Raw genomic sequence first — 15,209 nt, forward strand, 5'->3', positions numbered from 1 at the left:
TGGGGATGGGTTTCTGATGTTCACCACCCCCTTCTCAGAAATATGAGTGTTTCGGGCCTGCAGAATGAGAAGAAATTCTGGGAGGCTGGTGGAGAAGAGGCTGGAACAGCTGGCAGGAAGGAAGGAGGGAGGGCATGGGGGAGAAAAGAAGGAGACAGAAGTCCTCGACAACGAGCGAGGAATCCAGATTTCACAGCTCCAGGGGAACAGTATGCTCACCAGAGGCCAGAATTTTCCTCAGGAGACCAGGATTCTGGGTCCGGGCTTGCTTGGCCCTAACTGAATAATAACTGGCCCCATGCACTCTAGTTTCCTCATCTGTAAAATGTGACAAGCATTCTTCCAACAAGAGCTGCCGTGGGGATCACACGAGGTGCCATTTGGGAAAGTGCAACTGGCAAACACTGTACAAATGCCAGATATCGTCGTTAGTCTGACGATGTCGATGCCTGATTTTACAGATGTGAAAACAGGCCCAGAGAGGTCTGGTGACTTGCCCAAGATTGCACAGCTTGCTAGTGACCAGGCAAGACCAGGCTCGGGTCTCCTCACTTCTGTCCCGGGCAGACGGTCATCCTTTGTAGCTCACCCCATCTCCAAAGGCAAAAGAACCCTTGCCTTTCCCTTGTCAGTGGCATGGAAAGCTAGACAAATGAGCCACTTACCCTCTGCAGCTTTCAAGGTCTGGTTGGGCTGGGTCTCCCGGTGTGCTCATCCTTTCTCCTGTTTTCTGGACCACAGGTCCCAGAGAGGCTGTGGTCTGTACGGCAGCCTGCGTCGAGGAACCCACAGTTCACTTCTCTCCAGCTCCTCCTCTTCCTGAGTCTTCTAAAGCCCTGCTCACACCCACAGCCCCTCGGTCACCCACGTGCTGGCCACTGGCCAACTTGCTCCTGAGGAATTCCAACAAGGAGCCTATTGTGAGGGTAGGGCAAGGATTTACTGGAAAGATGTTGGCTGTCTTCCATCTGGCCCGATATCTTGCATTTCCCCTCCCTCAAGAAGATCAGTAGGTAGGAGATCTAGAAATGCACCATGCAATAATAATAATAATAATAATAATAATAATAATAAATCACCAATAAGTCAGAGTAGGCTCTGCTCAGCACCTAATGAGCCAACTGAGACTTCATTGATCCCAATAGCATTGATTACCAACAGAAATGTTGAAGTACTCACTCTGAGCCATGCAGTGTGCTAAGGACTGTATACACAGCGTTCAGGTAAATATATAACACAGTCCTGTCTGGTGGGCATTATCATCATTAAGCCAGTGAAGAGGAAAGTGGGGCTCTGAGATGTGAAATAACATGTCCAGATGGCGTGGCAGGCAGGCATTCAACCATGGTAGGCTAACTCCGAGACTGTGTTTTTTATTTTAATGTTTATTTATTTTTGAGGGAGGGGAGGGGGAAAGGGGCAGAGAGACGGAGACACAGAATCCGAACCAGGCTCCAGGCTCTGAGCGGTCAGCACAGAGCCCAATACAGGGCTCCAACTCTCGAGCCGTGAGATCGTGGACCTGAGCCGAGGTCGGAAGCTGAACCTTCTGAGCCCCCCAGGCGCCCGTGGAGACTGTATTTAACTACCCAGGGAGCAAAGCTCAGTCCCAAAGTACTGAGTAAAAACATATTGAAACAGTCCTGTGAAGAGGTTGCCAGTTCAAGGGACCTGGGGAGGGAGGGAGGTCTGTGAGCTCTATTTGCTAAAAACCTAAGAGAGATTATACAAACACAAAGCCATGCTGCAACTAAAATTTGAAGTGCTTTTTACTTTTTGTCCTGCCTGGCAAGAGATCAGCTGAGGCTGAACATCTGTGGCAGATTAGGACCCCCGACTGGTGATTTTAGAGGTCTCTGGTTAATTTCCAAAATGAGGGCAATAATAATTGTTGAGTTTATTTATTGTGAGAGACAGAGAGCAGGAGAGGGGCAGAGAGAGAAAGGGGAGGGAGAATCCCCATCAGGCTCCGCGTTGGCAGTGGCCGCTCGGCTAGAACTCACGAACTAGAAGATCATGAGGGGGAAATCAAGAGGCGGACACTTAACCAACTGAGCCACCTAGGTGCCCCAGGGAACGTGTAGTTTACGTTAAATCTCCTTACAGCTTGCAGCCCATTGATACACACCTGAAACATACAGAACGTGACCTTCCTCCAAGAACTCATGGCTGCCTTGGTGCCTTAATATTTATGTTTGATATTATTAAAGACTAAAAGTAACTTTAGTTACTTAACAGCAGCTAGCTTCTCAAGATCCTGAAAGCCCTGCTTCCAAATTCCTTAGAGACTTATGCTCTCTCTAACCACCCCCCAATTAAAAAGTATATAATCAGTCATTCCTCACAATCCCAGCACGGCTCCTTCTGCCCACGGGTCCTGTCCCTGTGCCATAATAAAATCACCTTTTTGCACCAAAAACACCCCAAGAATTCTTTCTTAGCCATTCTTTCATGAACCCCAAACTTCCAAATTTCATAATTTCATCACCATGATCTTGGTTTAGGCTTCATGTGCTTTCCTTCGACTCAGGATCAGAAAGACCTTCAAGGTCGTAGAGCTTAACCAACCTTTTTTTAGCTTAGGTCTCTCTTCCGTCCTTCCCCAACCACACTTGGTGGTCGCCAGCCCTGACTTTGCACACCCCCAGTCACAGGGGGATCACTTGCTTGGGAAGTAGCAAATGGGGGGCTATTTTGAGTATTCAAATAGTGTTCCTCTGTTCTAGAGTGAAGAGAGAAATAGAAACTTCCATTAAGTGACTTTAGAAACTATGTGTAGGAAATGGAAAATTCTTTTGAAGAAATAGGCAAAGCAGTTAATATGAATTATGCTTTCAGGTGGTAACCAGTTAGGGAAGAAAAGGAGGACTAAGAAGAGGTGAGACAGAGCTGCCCCTGTCTTGGCATCACTGTGATTACCCGTGTATGATTCTCTGTCTACTCTCACTGCACTGTGAGCTCCTAAAGGCAAGGACTCTGGCTCATTAATTTTGAATTTGTTTAATGTTTATTTATTTGTGAGACAAAGACAGAGCATGAACGGGGGAGGGACCAAGAGAGAAGGAGACACAGAATCCAAAGCAGGCTCTGGGCTCTGAGCTGTCAGCACGGAGCCTGACATGGGGCTTGAACCCACAAACCGTGAGATCATGACCTAAGCTAAGTCAGATGCTTAACCGACTGGGTCACCCAGGCGCCCCTTTGGCTCATTAATTTTGAATCCCAGGAAACTAGCACAGTGCCCAACACATGGTGGGCACTGCATGTGTATTTGTGGAATGAATAAACCTGCCTCAATTTGACAAGTATTTATGAAATACCATATGCCATGCACCGTCTGGGTCTACAGAGATGAGTAAAAGAATCCAGCACAGTAAAGGCAGATACAGAAGTGCCAAGAAGAGAGTATCAGGAGGACTCCCCAGTGGAAGTGACTGACCTGAGATGGGTTTTAGAGTATGAATAGGAGTTTGCCAGCTGGAGAACAAAAAGGACATTCCGAGCGGCTGGAAGATCGAACACAGAGGCACGAAGATGGAAATGCATACTGTGTTCGGGAAGCTAGGAGCAGTGCGGGTATAACTAAACAGCGACATGGGGAAGGACGAGCCTGAAAACAGACCCAGAGCCAGGAGCAGGAGTCAGATCATGAAGGGTCTTGTGCGAGGCAAGCTAAAGAGCTAGGACCCTACCCTGGGATGTGGGGTGCCAGTAAAAAATATAACGCAATGGAGCAATGTGATCCGATACTTGCCAACGTTCTGACACATAAAAGTCGAATTTATATCCTAGTATCTGGGCAAAATGCAAATTTTTAAAGGGATGATAATAAACATTGTGAAATGTATTTTTAAACATGCCTTCCTTTTCACAAACATTTGGGGAGGATAGACTTTTTTCCCTGGTTACGTTTTTGCATGATCACAAAAATGATAAACATTAATTATAGAAAAAAAAGTACATAAAAGTGCGCGCACACACACAGATTTAAAAAAAATCACTGTAAACCCACCCACCCAGGTGAAGTCTCTGCTACAATGAAGGGTTCCTTTCTAGTCACATTCAGAAGATAGCCCAACATGGGATTCAGAGTGGAATAGTTTCTGAGGAACCCATTTGTAGGAGCTGGTTTGCCTTTTGAAAGGTGAAATGGAATGGGATGGCTTAGGACATGGGGTTTTACCCCATGGGGTGTTACAATGGAGTTGGGAGGCCATTAAGGAGGTGGGCCTGCACACTTCACCGGGTAGACTGTGAACTTCTGAACCCGGCCAAACCACAAATATTCTAAGGATCCAGCCTGAACACCTGCAACTTGCTACACAAAGAGACTTTGCTTAGCGATAGCCCTAGCAACCAATTAGATACAGCCAACACTGGTTTTCTGCCACCAACAGAAATTCTTTGTAAACAATTTATACAAGCATTCCCTTTTGTCTTTAAAATCCCTTGACTTGTGTTCCCTGGGAGGGCAACCTTTGGGTCACTGCCTACCTCTGTTTCCCTGAATTGCAATTCTGAGAGCACAAATATATGCTTTTGTTTTATTTTATTATTTATTTTAGCGAGTTGGCTCAAATATTTTGTTTGGCATTTTATTTTAGCGCAGCCTCTTTTCTGAGCCGACAACCTTGTGGGAAAGTCTTGGGTGGCACCTGGGAAGAGGAGGAGGAAAGCATGGGTCTGTTCTACCCTTGACCTCTGGTCTGAGCTCTCGGAAAGCAGAGATGCTCTTCCTGCTTTTGCAGGGAATGCAGGTGGCCTGGGTACGGTGTGGGCTCAGGGAGTCTTGAAGTTTCAGAGGACATCAGTGGCTGAGCAGTGGAGGAGATGTCCTCAAATGGCTGGCTGGTGGTGGACAGCTCCGGGAGCACCAGGGTGGCAGGGATTTGAGCAGGCTGGCTTGTGAGCACAAGCGACAGCAAAGGCCCATGGGAGAAACCCCTGGGGGAAGTTGGAAGCGGAGTAGGGAGGCCAAGATCCACAGTGAGAAAAAGGTGGGCATGAAAGCTAATGTGACTTCCTTCACACACGCAAGCTGGGGTCAGCAAAGTAAGAAGATACAACTTGGGGCTTCTGGTTAAGGTGGCCCGAAGTCTGCCCCTTGAGGACCCCTCATCTATACCACACACAAAGCAATGACTGATAAAATACTTTAAAAAATGTAAAAGACCAGCTGCTCTCAAAAATAGGATAAATATCTCTGTCGGCCAGATGAAACAGAAACACACAATGGCTGTAAAATGGAATCTCTCGTCTCGCTCGCCTCTGGGAGCAGAGGCTTCTAAGAACTCTGCTCCTGGGGTAGGATGCGAGTCTCCCGACTGATGGATCAGGGCTGAAAACAGCTGTGACCAACCATTGCCGGGGATTCACTTATTTTGTACTTGGGAGAAAAAGAGGAGTTGACATTGTCTCCTCACCCAGACCTGGACAGGCCAATGCCTGTTTGGTGACTGCACTCCCAGTGTCCTCACATCTCTATGGATGGGAGCCCTGGGCCACCAAGGTAAAACCAGTATTGAATTGGGGAGGAGGGGTAGGCAGAAAGCTGGATGGAAGCAACAGTGAAACGTCTAGAGGAAGACTGAGCATGAACACACACACACACACACACACACACACACACACACACACCCCATTCAAGATGAGCCAACAAGCTAGGATTCCAAAAGTCCCCAAAAGAATGGATGCTAAGAAGACAGCCAATCAAACCAATAACAGGGAGAATTCATTCTGTAAGTTGTGAAAATCATAGACTTTAAGCCTATGTAGATTCCTTGAAGAGAGAAAAGAAAGAAAAACACCCATTAGAAAAAAGAAATAAAGAAAAAAAATTAAACAGAAGGGAAACCAGTTTCAGCCGGTGTGAAGAAAACCCAGCTAGACATAGGGAGAATGACATGGGTATTACAATTCAATAAATAGGATAACGTTTTTAAACTAGACCTAGTTGAAGAGGGAATATACAATCCCTAAGATAGCATGGAATCATTCATTTGTCATACTTCTGTAGCTTTTTTTCACTTACCAACATATTCTAAGCATTTCTCATTATTGGCAGATATGAAAGTGTCCAAATGTTGTAAGCTAGTGTTCAATGTCTAGACATTTGATTTTTCCATATATATTCCATTACTGTAAACAAGTTTCTGAGAAATCTTGTGATTAATCTTTGCCCAAGTTTTCAGTGGTTTCTCTCCATTCCCCAAAAAGGGATTGCTGAGGGTAAAAGGAATAAACTTTACAAAGCCTTTTGATAAAGCCAAAGAGCCACATTGCTTCCCCCAAACCTTGGGCCAGTTTTCTCTCCCACCTATGTTTTATTTTTTTATTATTAAAAAAAATTTTTTAGGGGCGCCTGGGTGGCTCAGTCGGTTAAGCATCCGACTTCAGCTCAGGTCACGATCTCGCGGTCCGTGAGCTCGAGCCCCACGTCAGGCTCTGGGCTGATGGCTCGGAGCCTGGAGCCTGCTTCCAATTCTGTGTCTCCCTCTCTCTCTGCCCCTCCCCCGTTCATGCTCTGTCTCTCTCTGTCCCAAAAATAAATAAACGTTAAAAAAAAAATTTTTTTTTTAAATTTTTTTAATGTTTATTTATTTTTGAGAGACAGACAGACTGTGGGTGGGGGAGGGGCAGGAGAGAGGGGCAGAGAGAGAGGGAGACACAGAATCGGAAGCAAGTTCCAGGCTCTGAGCTGTCAGCACTGCTCGAACTCACGGACCTCAAGATCATGACCTGAGCCGAAGTCGGATGCTTAGTTGACTGAGCCACCCAGACACCCCTCCCACCCATGTTTTAAGAGAATGCCTACTTCACCAAATACTTGTGAATAATAGGGATTATTCTTTAAAATACTCGTCAACCACTGGGGCGCTTGGGTGGCTCAGTTGGTTAAGCGTCTGACTTTGGCTCAGGTCATGATCTCAGGGTTCATGAGTTTGAGCCCCGCGTGGGGCTCTGTGCTGACAGCTCAGAGCCTGGAGTCAGTTTCAGATTCTGTGTCTCTGTCTCTTTCTGCCCCTCCTCCACTCATGCTCTGTCTCTTTCTGTCTCTCAAAAATAAATAAACTTAAAAATAAAATAAAATACTTGTCAATCAGGCAAAAAAATGATACCTTACAGGTTTTGTTTGCCTTTGTCTGATTAGTGAAGAAGTGAAACGTCATCATGGAAGGAAAAGTTGTAAAGTGCTCTTTTTCTTTTTTCTCAGATGAATTGGCACATATTTTACCATAGAAGGGACATGAGCTTCTTTTTTATAGTCATGTTCCCAACTGGTGGGTTTTTTTGTTTTTTGGGGGGTTTTTTGGGGAATAAAGTACCTTTTTTTCCCTACTTTTTTTTTTTTTTTTTTCGAAGGCATGACGTGTTTTCATTCTATCCCTATGGCAGATGGGTGATTTTTGGGCCTGATTTTGAGTCTTGAGTCTGTAGCCCATAGATACTTCCCTGCTTGCTGGAGGATGGAGACACTGCTATGGCATTTCCTCTGCCAGGGAAAGTCAGGGAAGGCCGCTGAGATGTGGACAGAGGGCAGGGGAGACCGTGGGTCACTGGCCTGTGCTCCTCTGGGTGGCTAGTCTGCCACCTGTGTCCTGGAGCCCGAATCCCCTTACCCCCTTGAGATCTCCGGCTATTGCCCAATTTCTCCTTAATAACAAAACTTCCTGAACGAGCTGCTTATACTCAGTCTCTACTTCCTCATTTCCTTTTTTTTTTTTGGAGAGGGTGGGAACCCACTCCAATCAGACTTCTATCCCAAAAGAAGCCTTTCTTAATGAGATTACCAATAAGCTGCCCATGGCTATGCCCAGGGGTTATTCTCAGTCCTTAACAGCCTTCAGTGAAGGTGAGGGCGCCCTTTCCTTTTTGAACCTCGCTCTTCATTTGACTTCCAGGATCTCGTCCTCTCCTGGTGTCCTTTCTAACTCACTGTCTCCTTCTCGGCCTCCTGCCTTATTGGTACATACTGTCCTTTCATCGGACTTTGAAAGTTGGGCTCAGTCCTCAGACCTCTTTTCTTTTCTCTATAGGTTAGCTTCCGGCTAAGTGCATCTAGCTGTATAGTTTTTAAGTGCCTGCTCCGTGTCTCCACTTAGATGTCAACGTGCATCTCAGACCGAACGCCTCCCAAATTGGACTCGCGGTGTCCTTAACTCTGAGTCACCTGGCGTGAATGATCTCAGTGAATGATCCCCTCTCCATTTTACCTAGCTTTTCTGACGATAAACAATGGAGTATTCATCTACTCTTTTCTTCCACACACCTGACATCCAACCCACAAGCAAATTGCTTCTACATTGGAAATAGATCCAGAATCTGACTGTCTCTCTGCGGCCATCACCCCAGCCAAAGCCACCATCACCGCTCACCTGGACTCTGACAGCCTCATTCACCTCCCTGTTCCACCCCTGTTTTCTACTCAGCCACCCTGGAGATTCTGTTCAAATGTAGGTTAGATGAAATCACTCCCTTGTTTAAAGTCTTCGCGTGGTTTCTCGTCCTGCAAGGCCCCCCCGTAGTCCCTCCATGACATGGCCTCATGACCTGGTGCCCTCGTCTTGGGCTCTCCCCCTCACTCACTCAACTCCAGCTACACTGGCCTCCTCAGTATTTCTTTCTTTTTTTTGTAATGTTTATTTATTTATTTTGAGAGATTTTGAGGAGGGGGGGGTAGAGAGAATCCCAAGCAGGCTCCATGTTCAGCACAGAGCCTGATACAAGGTTCTATCTCACAAACCTGAGATCATAACCTGAGCTGAAATCAAGAGTCAGGTACTTACCTGACTGAGCCACCCAGACACCCCCTCAGTATTTCTTGATCATACCAGGCACACTTCTGCCCCCAGGGCCTTTGCACTGACTATTCCCTCTACCTGGAACACTCTTCTCCCAGACATCTACCTGGCTAACTGCCTCACATCCTTCAAGCTTTTGCTTCCCTCACACCTTCTCATTGGAAGTCTACCCAGAGCACCCTATTTTAAAATTGGGTGTCGGGGCGCCTGGGTGGCGCAGTCGGTTAAGCGTCCAACTTCAGCCAGGTCACGATCTCCCAGTCCATGAGTTCGAGCCCCGCGTCAGGCTCTGGGCTGATGGCTCGGAGCCTGGAGCCTGTTTCCGATTCTGTGTCTCCCTCTCTCTCTGCCCCTCCCCCGTTCATGCTCTGTCTCTCTCTGTCCCAAAAATAAATAAAAAACGTTGGAAAAAAAAATAAAAATAAAAAAATAAAATTGGGTGTCACCTTACCCCAAACTGCTAATTCTCATCGCTCTGCTCTCTTCTTTCCACAGCATGTATTATTTTCTAACATACTATACAAAAATATACTTCCTTATGTTTGTTTTTTGTCTGCCTTCCCCCCGACTAGAACGTAAGCTCCAGGAGGGTGAGGACTTATCTGTTTTATTAGCAAATGAATCTAGAGACTAGCACAGTACCTGGGCTGTGAGTACCCCGTAGGGGAATCTCCCCACTCCAGCTGACCATTCCCAATGCCCCACTCTGGTTCTAAGGAGGGTCAGCAGGAACTGAGGGCCACCCAGCTCCAGGCATTAGTAAGGAGAAGTGGCCCCTCCGCCCAGCCTGCTAACTCTCTGCATGGCCTGGAAGAGCCACCTCCTCTCCAGGACTCGGTCTCTCATCTGCTCAATGGAGACTTTTTTTTTTCCTGTGCTCCCTAAATCAGGACATAGTGTAAGAGTGGATTCGGAAATGTGTACTTTAAAGCCCAAACAAGTTGACCTCATTATGCAGCTCACATCTGGGAGAAAGGCTCACAAGGCTCTGTTTACAGACCATTTGCTGAGGATAATTCTCCTCCTGGAAGCCTGTCCCCCAGATTGCCACCCCGGGGTCAAAAAAAATATATGCAGAAGTTCATTTCCTGCTGCTGTAAGTAGGGTTCATTCCATTGTGACGTGAAATATATATGGTATATCCTTCCCAACTCCTCCCCTTGATCTTTCCATGGAAAAACAGGACAGTTAAGGTCACCTAACACCATTCCAGAAAGTTCTGTTATGATTTTGACTGATATATACAATTTCAGAGGGTATGATTTCACCAGCTTTTCTTAGCTCCTTTGTAGGACCTGGAAGGCTGGGACAGGTCTTCCTTCTCTTTATCCCCTGCAGGGCTCGGCCCGCAGGAGCAGCTCCACCAGGGGTTGCTGATTTGGTCCCTGTCGGTCTGTTGGGCCCCTGACTCGCTGTCCCGCAGTTTGAGGAAAACGTGGAAAGAGCAAATACTGCCCCTGGACCAGCAGCTTTTGCAGGGACCCCCGGGATTGTGGGGGGCATTAGCATTAGCAGTCCATGTCTCAGACTGCAACATGCTTGTGCAAACACTTCCCAGGAAGTCCCAATAAGACCCCAGTGGCATAGACACTCTGAGCCTCTGTTTGTCAGACAGACAAACTAAGGGGCAGAGCCCGGACCAGGATGCTCTGAGCCCCGCCAGTCCTGCCCGGGCTTCCTTCCCTCTTGGCAGAGATGTATCCTCGGCTGGGTGCTGAGTGTGCCTTGCTCGCTTGCAACGCGGAGCCCTTACAGGAACTGCCTCTCCTCTGGGCCAGCCCCTGGGAGCTCTCTGCCCCGCAAACTGCAAACCAGGCTCATCTGTCAAGGCCCGGCCCAACTTTGGCCTCCTGGAGACCCTGACTGCTGTCCCTAGCCTTGAGTGTCCTGTGTTCCTGCAGCCCTTACTGGCTGCACCACAAACTTGGCCTGAACACGTGCTGTCTTGCAACATCTCATACCATTGCTTTGTATGGTAATTTAGTCCTTGGGTCATAATTTCCCTTTGTGTTTGTGTGTGTGTGTGTGTGTGTGTACCTCTTCTCTTCCCCACTAGCCCATCAGCTCTAGAGAGGCGGAAACCATCTCCATTCATTGTTTATTTCATTCATCCATTCCTTCAAGAGATAAACTGGTGATCAAGGGAGACACGGTTCCTGTCCTCACAGAGCTTTTATTCCCTATTTATTCCTTATATCCCCACACAACTCAATATAATCCAGCTATATAACCAGCAGGCAAGAGTTCATGGGGACAGCCTCTAGCTGGCGAGTTCCAGCAACATGTGTCCCTTTGGTCTGGTCAAAGCCAAGCAGGAAGGACCACAGAGACAGGGTCTGTGTGGGGCACCTTCTAGGTGACAACCCCAGAAAGGAATTCCTTCTGGGTCCTGCTCCGGGGATACTTTGGGGGCCCACCCATAAAAGGGTCAAAGCCCTCAGGCCCTGAAGAGGCCTTAAGGCTCACCAAGGGAACATTTCTTGGCATAGAGGGGGAAACCGAGGCACCTAGAGGTCTGTAGTCGCTCTCCTAGCCCAGGGCTCTTCTCCGAGGATCCCACTGAGGTAGGATTTCCTGCCGAAGAGAAGGACTATTTTGCTGCCTGGCAGTTGAGAGCAATTCTGGTGCACAGGAGTGTGTGGGTGGAAAGAGACCCCCCCAAAGCCTGAGCTCTCGGTAGTGGGGCTCTGTCCGCTCTGCCCACCGTTCTCCATGCTTGGGAGGATTAGATGAAACGCCTGGCCCAGAACAGACACTCAATTCGTTTTCACTCATTCAGAAGACCATTTTGATTATTTTCAACCAAGTTCCTGAAAAAGAACCCTAGTTGGTCTTCTTGAAGCAGAAAGAGCTGAGTGCACGTGACTTCAACTGCCGCCCCAGGGTTCTCGGTCCTGATGTTCCAGCTCACCCTACCACCCACAAAATGGGCGCTTTGGGTCCACCCCTTGATGTCTGAGGCCAACATGCTCCTTTCCCTATTCCTTGTTTTCTTTGCCTGTTAAAAAGGGGCTGTTCAGCCCTGCCGCCGTGAGGTTGTCAGACTCTGCTGAGATGCCACCACGAATACACTTCTCTGCAGGTGGCACTGGATCATGCTGGCTCCTGTCCCCCGTTGCTTCTCCTCCTGGAGGAGTCTGTTCTCTAGAGAGAGTGGGGCAGGGTTCCAAGGCTGGGTGAGGGCCTCTTCTCCTTGGCCACCCCCACCACCCCCTCCCAGCCGCCTTCAGAAACACACGCGGCCAGAGCCAACAGCTGCTGCCCCCACTGTTCAGCTCAGGTGACAAGTGTGAGGCACACTCCCATCGGTAAAAGAAGGCAATGGGTGGGCAGGGGTTTTTGTGGGGACCCCTTCCCCCTCCTTCCTCCTTGCTTTATGAGCTTGGAGAAGTCTAGAGACTTACAGAAATTATGTCTGCATACAGCCTTGGAGATGACGTATTCCAGTGGCTTCCAAACACTTAACATTAATTTCTAGCTCCTTGGGTCATGTTTTAACTGACCTCAGTAAAAAAAAAAAAAAAAAAAAAAAAAAAAAAAATAAGCATACAGATTTTTTTCTATGAAAGATCTAGTACAACCTTTCCTTTCTAGAAGGGGAAGGTGAGGCCCAGCCCGAGGAGTGGGTGTGGCTTCCTAGAGGTAACTCGGGAGTTGATGTGGCTGGGACTAGATCCCTGGTTCCCCCACACAGCATTCTTTCCAGTAGCCTTAACACTGAGGAGGTGCCTGCAAAACTGAGGCTCGTCTCAGCATTGAGAAGGAGGAGGGAGACAGGATGGGGTACTTGCAGCTTACATGAGAAAAGAACTTCAGCTAATCCAGGAACTCTGCAGATGTGTATCTTAATCCGGTTCCCTAAGAATTGGTTCTTGGAATAAGGCTAGCAGCTGTAAACTCAGACTTTCTATCGGAAGAAATAAAAATATTATCCTTGCCTTTTGTCATTAAGAGGTTTTGTTAAGAGCCACCAGGCTTTGGGAAGGCCAGAGGAAGGAAGCGTGGGCTCAGATGTTAGACTTTGGAGAATGCCTATCCCTGGTTCCCACCGTGAGTTGTGGCCTGAGATCTTCACCAAAGCTGACTTGCCTTGACTTCCCCTCTGCCCCCCGCTTTCCCCCTGCCTCATTTCTCTACCTTGCCTTGTCCTTCCTTTTGTCCCTTCTCTTGTGTTCCTTTAACCCTTTAATTTGCACCCAGAGGAACCACAGCATGAACGGCAAGGCCTTACGCTAAGGCAGTGGCCCAGCCTGTGCCCAGAATGCTGGTTCCACAAGAGAAGCAATGGAGCATCTGGTGATTCGGAGTATATTGGCATATTACAGGCTCCGGGTTGACCAAACATGTCCTAGCCAATGACAAGAGGGCATTGCCTCTCTCCAGACTCAGAGTTCACCTGAACCTGCTCCTTAAATCCTGGAGATGTGAAAGGGCTGGGGTCGTGGCAGCATAGGATAGTTCGGGAAGGCTCTAGATAGAGTCAGGCCATTGGTTTAAGCACCAAACATATGATACCTCTCCTCCTCATTTCTTTACCTGGTAAACTCTTTTTTTTTTTTTTTTAAATGTTTATTTATTTTTGAGAGAGAGACAGAGACAGAGCGTGAGTCGGGAGGGGCAGGGAGAGGGAGACAAAGAATCGGAAGCAGGCTCTAGGCTCTGAGCTGTCAGCACAGAGCCCGATGCGGGGCTCGAACCCACGAACTGCGAGATCGTGACCTGAGCCGAAGTCGGACGCTTCACCAACTAAGCCACCCAGGTTCCCGTAAAGGTGCTTTTATACGAGAAACACTTGTCTTCAGAGAAGGTACACCGTGCAGCACAGAGCACAGAATACAGAGTCCTAAAATAACACTGCTGACTCACTCACACACTAGTGTTACTAGAGGCATCTTTTGAACACTTGGGACCCAGATTGGTGTGAGGATGCTGTTGTCCCAGTGGGGAGGGGGTGTCCAAGCCCCCTGCACACAGGCCAGGCCTATATGTTATGTCACCAGGAGCAATGGCTGCCATGGAAACTAGAGGCTACAGACCCCCTTTTCAGACTGCTAAATCCTGAGGGGGAGCTTTTGCAAACCCCGGGGAGAGGAGAAAGCAAGGATGTGACAATACGGAACTTCTGTTCAACCTTGCTTAAGGAGGGTCCAAATGGGATTTAACTTCCTTTTAACAAAAGCCAGGCATGAAGGAAAAAAAATAATAAACGAGGCATGCATGCATGCACATAGTGAAAACTGGAACAGCACAAAGAGTAGACAAGGGAAAAGGAGCCCCCCTCCCTCCTCAGCCCGTGGTTTCAGTTTCCAGGGGTGAGAGCATTCGTGGTGTTATGTTTGTGGACTTGCACACAGTGGATGATCACAGAGCCACCTGCACGCACCACCTCGTTCTTTTTGGTGGCCGCAAGCATCCCATTTCCAGTCCCGTTTCAATGGACTTCCTTGATTTAGACACTCTCAGGAATGTTACATTAGCTGCACCTGGAATGATTTCATTTCTACATTTATCTAGGCATTTTTGTCGACATATATTTATGCCTAATATTCCACATATTGCCAGGATTTGTAATCTGCATCTCCCTCCCTCCTAGGCTGACCCCCCCCTCCCAAAGGCAAGGTCTGGAAGGGAAAGCAGTGGCCAAGGGTTAGGAATGGAAGGTAGGGCACAACGACGAAAGGGAGGCACAGGGAGCTCCTTTGTGGCGACTGAACAGCTCCATACCTGGACGGTGGTGATGAGCACACAAATCTATACATGTGACAACAATACACAGAAGTACGCACACACACATACACACAAAGCTCTGTGGGGTTGTACCAATATCAACTTCTTGGTTTCAATATTACATGGTAGTTTTACTTATGTTTTTACTATTGGGGGAAACTGGGTGAAGGGTACCTGGGACCTTTCTGTGCCATACTGACCACTCCCTGGGGATCTAGAATTATTTAAAAAAAAAGTGAACATGACAACAAGGTTGGAGTCTCCTGCATCCAAGTATTCCATTCCTGGCTCTGGTGCAAACCCTGGCACAGAGATGTGCTCAGTAAATATAAGTGGAAGAAGCAAGGGGTGTCTCATTTCTAGGCCTCAGTGTCCCCGTCTGGGAAATGAGGCCATGGACTGAATGACCTCCAGTGGCCACACATCCCACACGTTTCCAGTCCCCACATTCCATTCTGTTTGGTCAGCACGTGCTCCTGCCTGTGGAACCAGTCACCCGACTCTCCTCCTAACTGCTGATCTCCCGTACCGTCACCCCCTCCCTCTCACTTGACAGCCCCATAGGCTGATACCCACTAAGTTTCCCAGCAGAACATAATAGTAGTGTGATGAACTCACCAGCCAAATTAAAATGGAAGATGTAGCACTTCTTGAAAAATGATATTTCTTAAAGTCTCTGAT

General features: G+C 47.8%; 1 protein-coding gene across 4 annotated transcripts in view; it reads right to left on the bottom strand.

The window, feature by feature from the left end:
* The window catches only part of NOX5 (NADPH oxidase 5), a 71,371-nt gene extending 70,444 nt beyond the window's left edge, over positions 1–927 (bottom strand). For 2 of the 4 annotated variants that reach the window (XR_009264017.1, XM_058737250.1), the window contains exon 1: positions 666–925. Coding sequence is in view for 2 of the 4 variants with exons in the window: in XM_058737250.1 (XP_058593233.1) it covers positions 666–715 (50 nt within the window). In the remaining 2 variants the exon portion in view is untranslated. Of the gene's footprint in view, positions 1–665 lie in introns of all 4 variants that reach the window. The other 2 variants (XM_058737251.1, XM_058737249.1) reach the window with 2 other exon arrangements.
* Between the last annotated feature and the right edge of the window lie 14,282 nt (positions 928–15,209).

Source organism: Neofelis nebulosa, chromosome 7 (genome assembly GCF_028018385.1).
Source record: "Neofelis nebulosa isolate mNeoNeb1 chromosome 7, mNeoNeb1.pri, whole genome shotgun sequence".
NCBI lineage: Eukaryota > Metazoa > Chordata > Mammalia > Carnivora > Felidae > Neofelis > Neofelis nebulosa.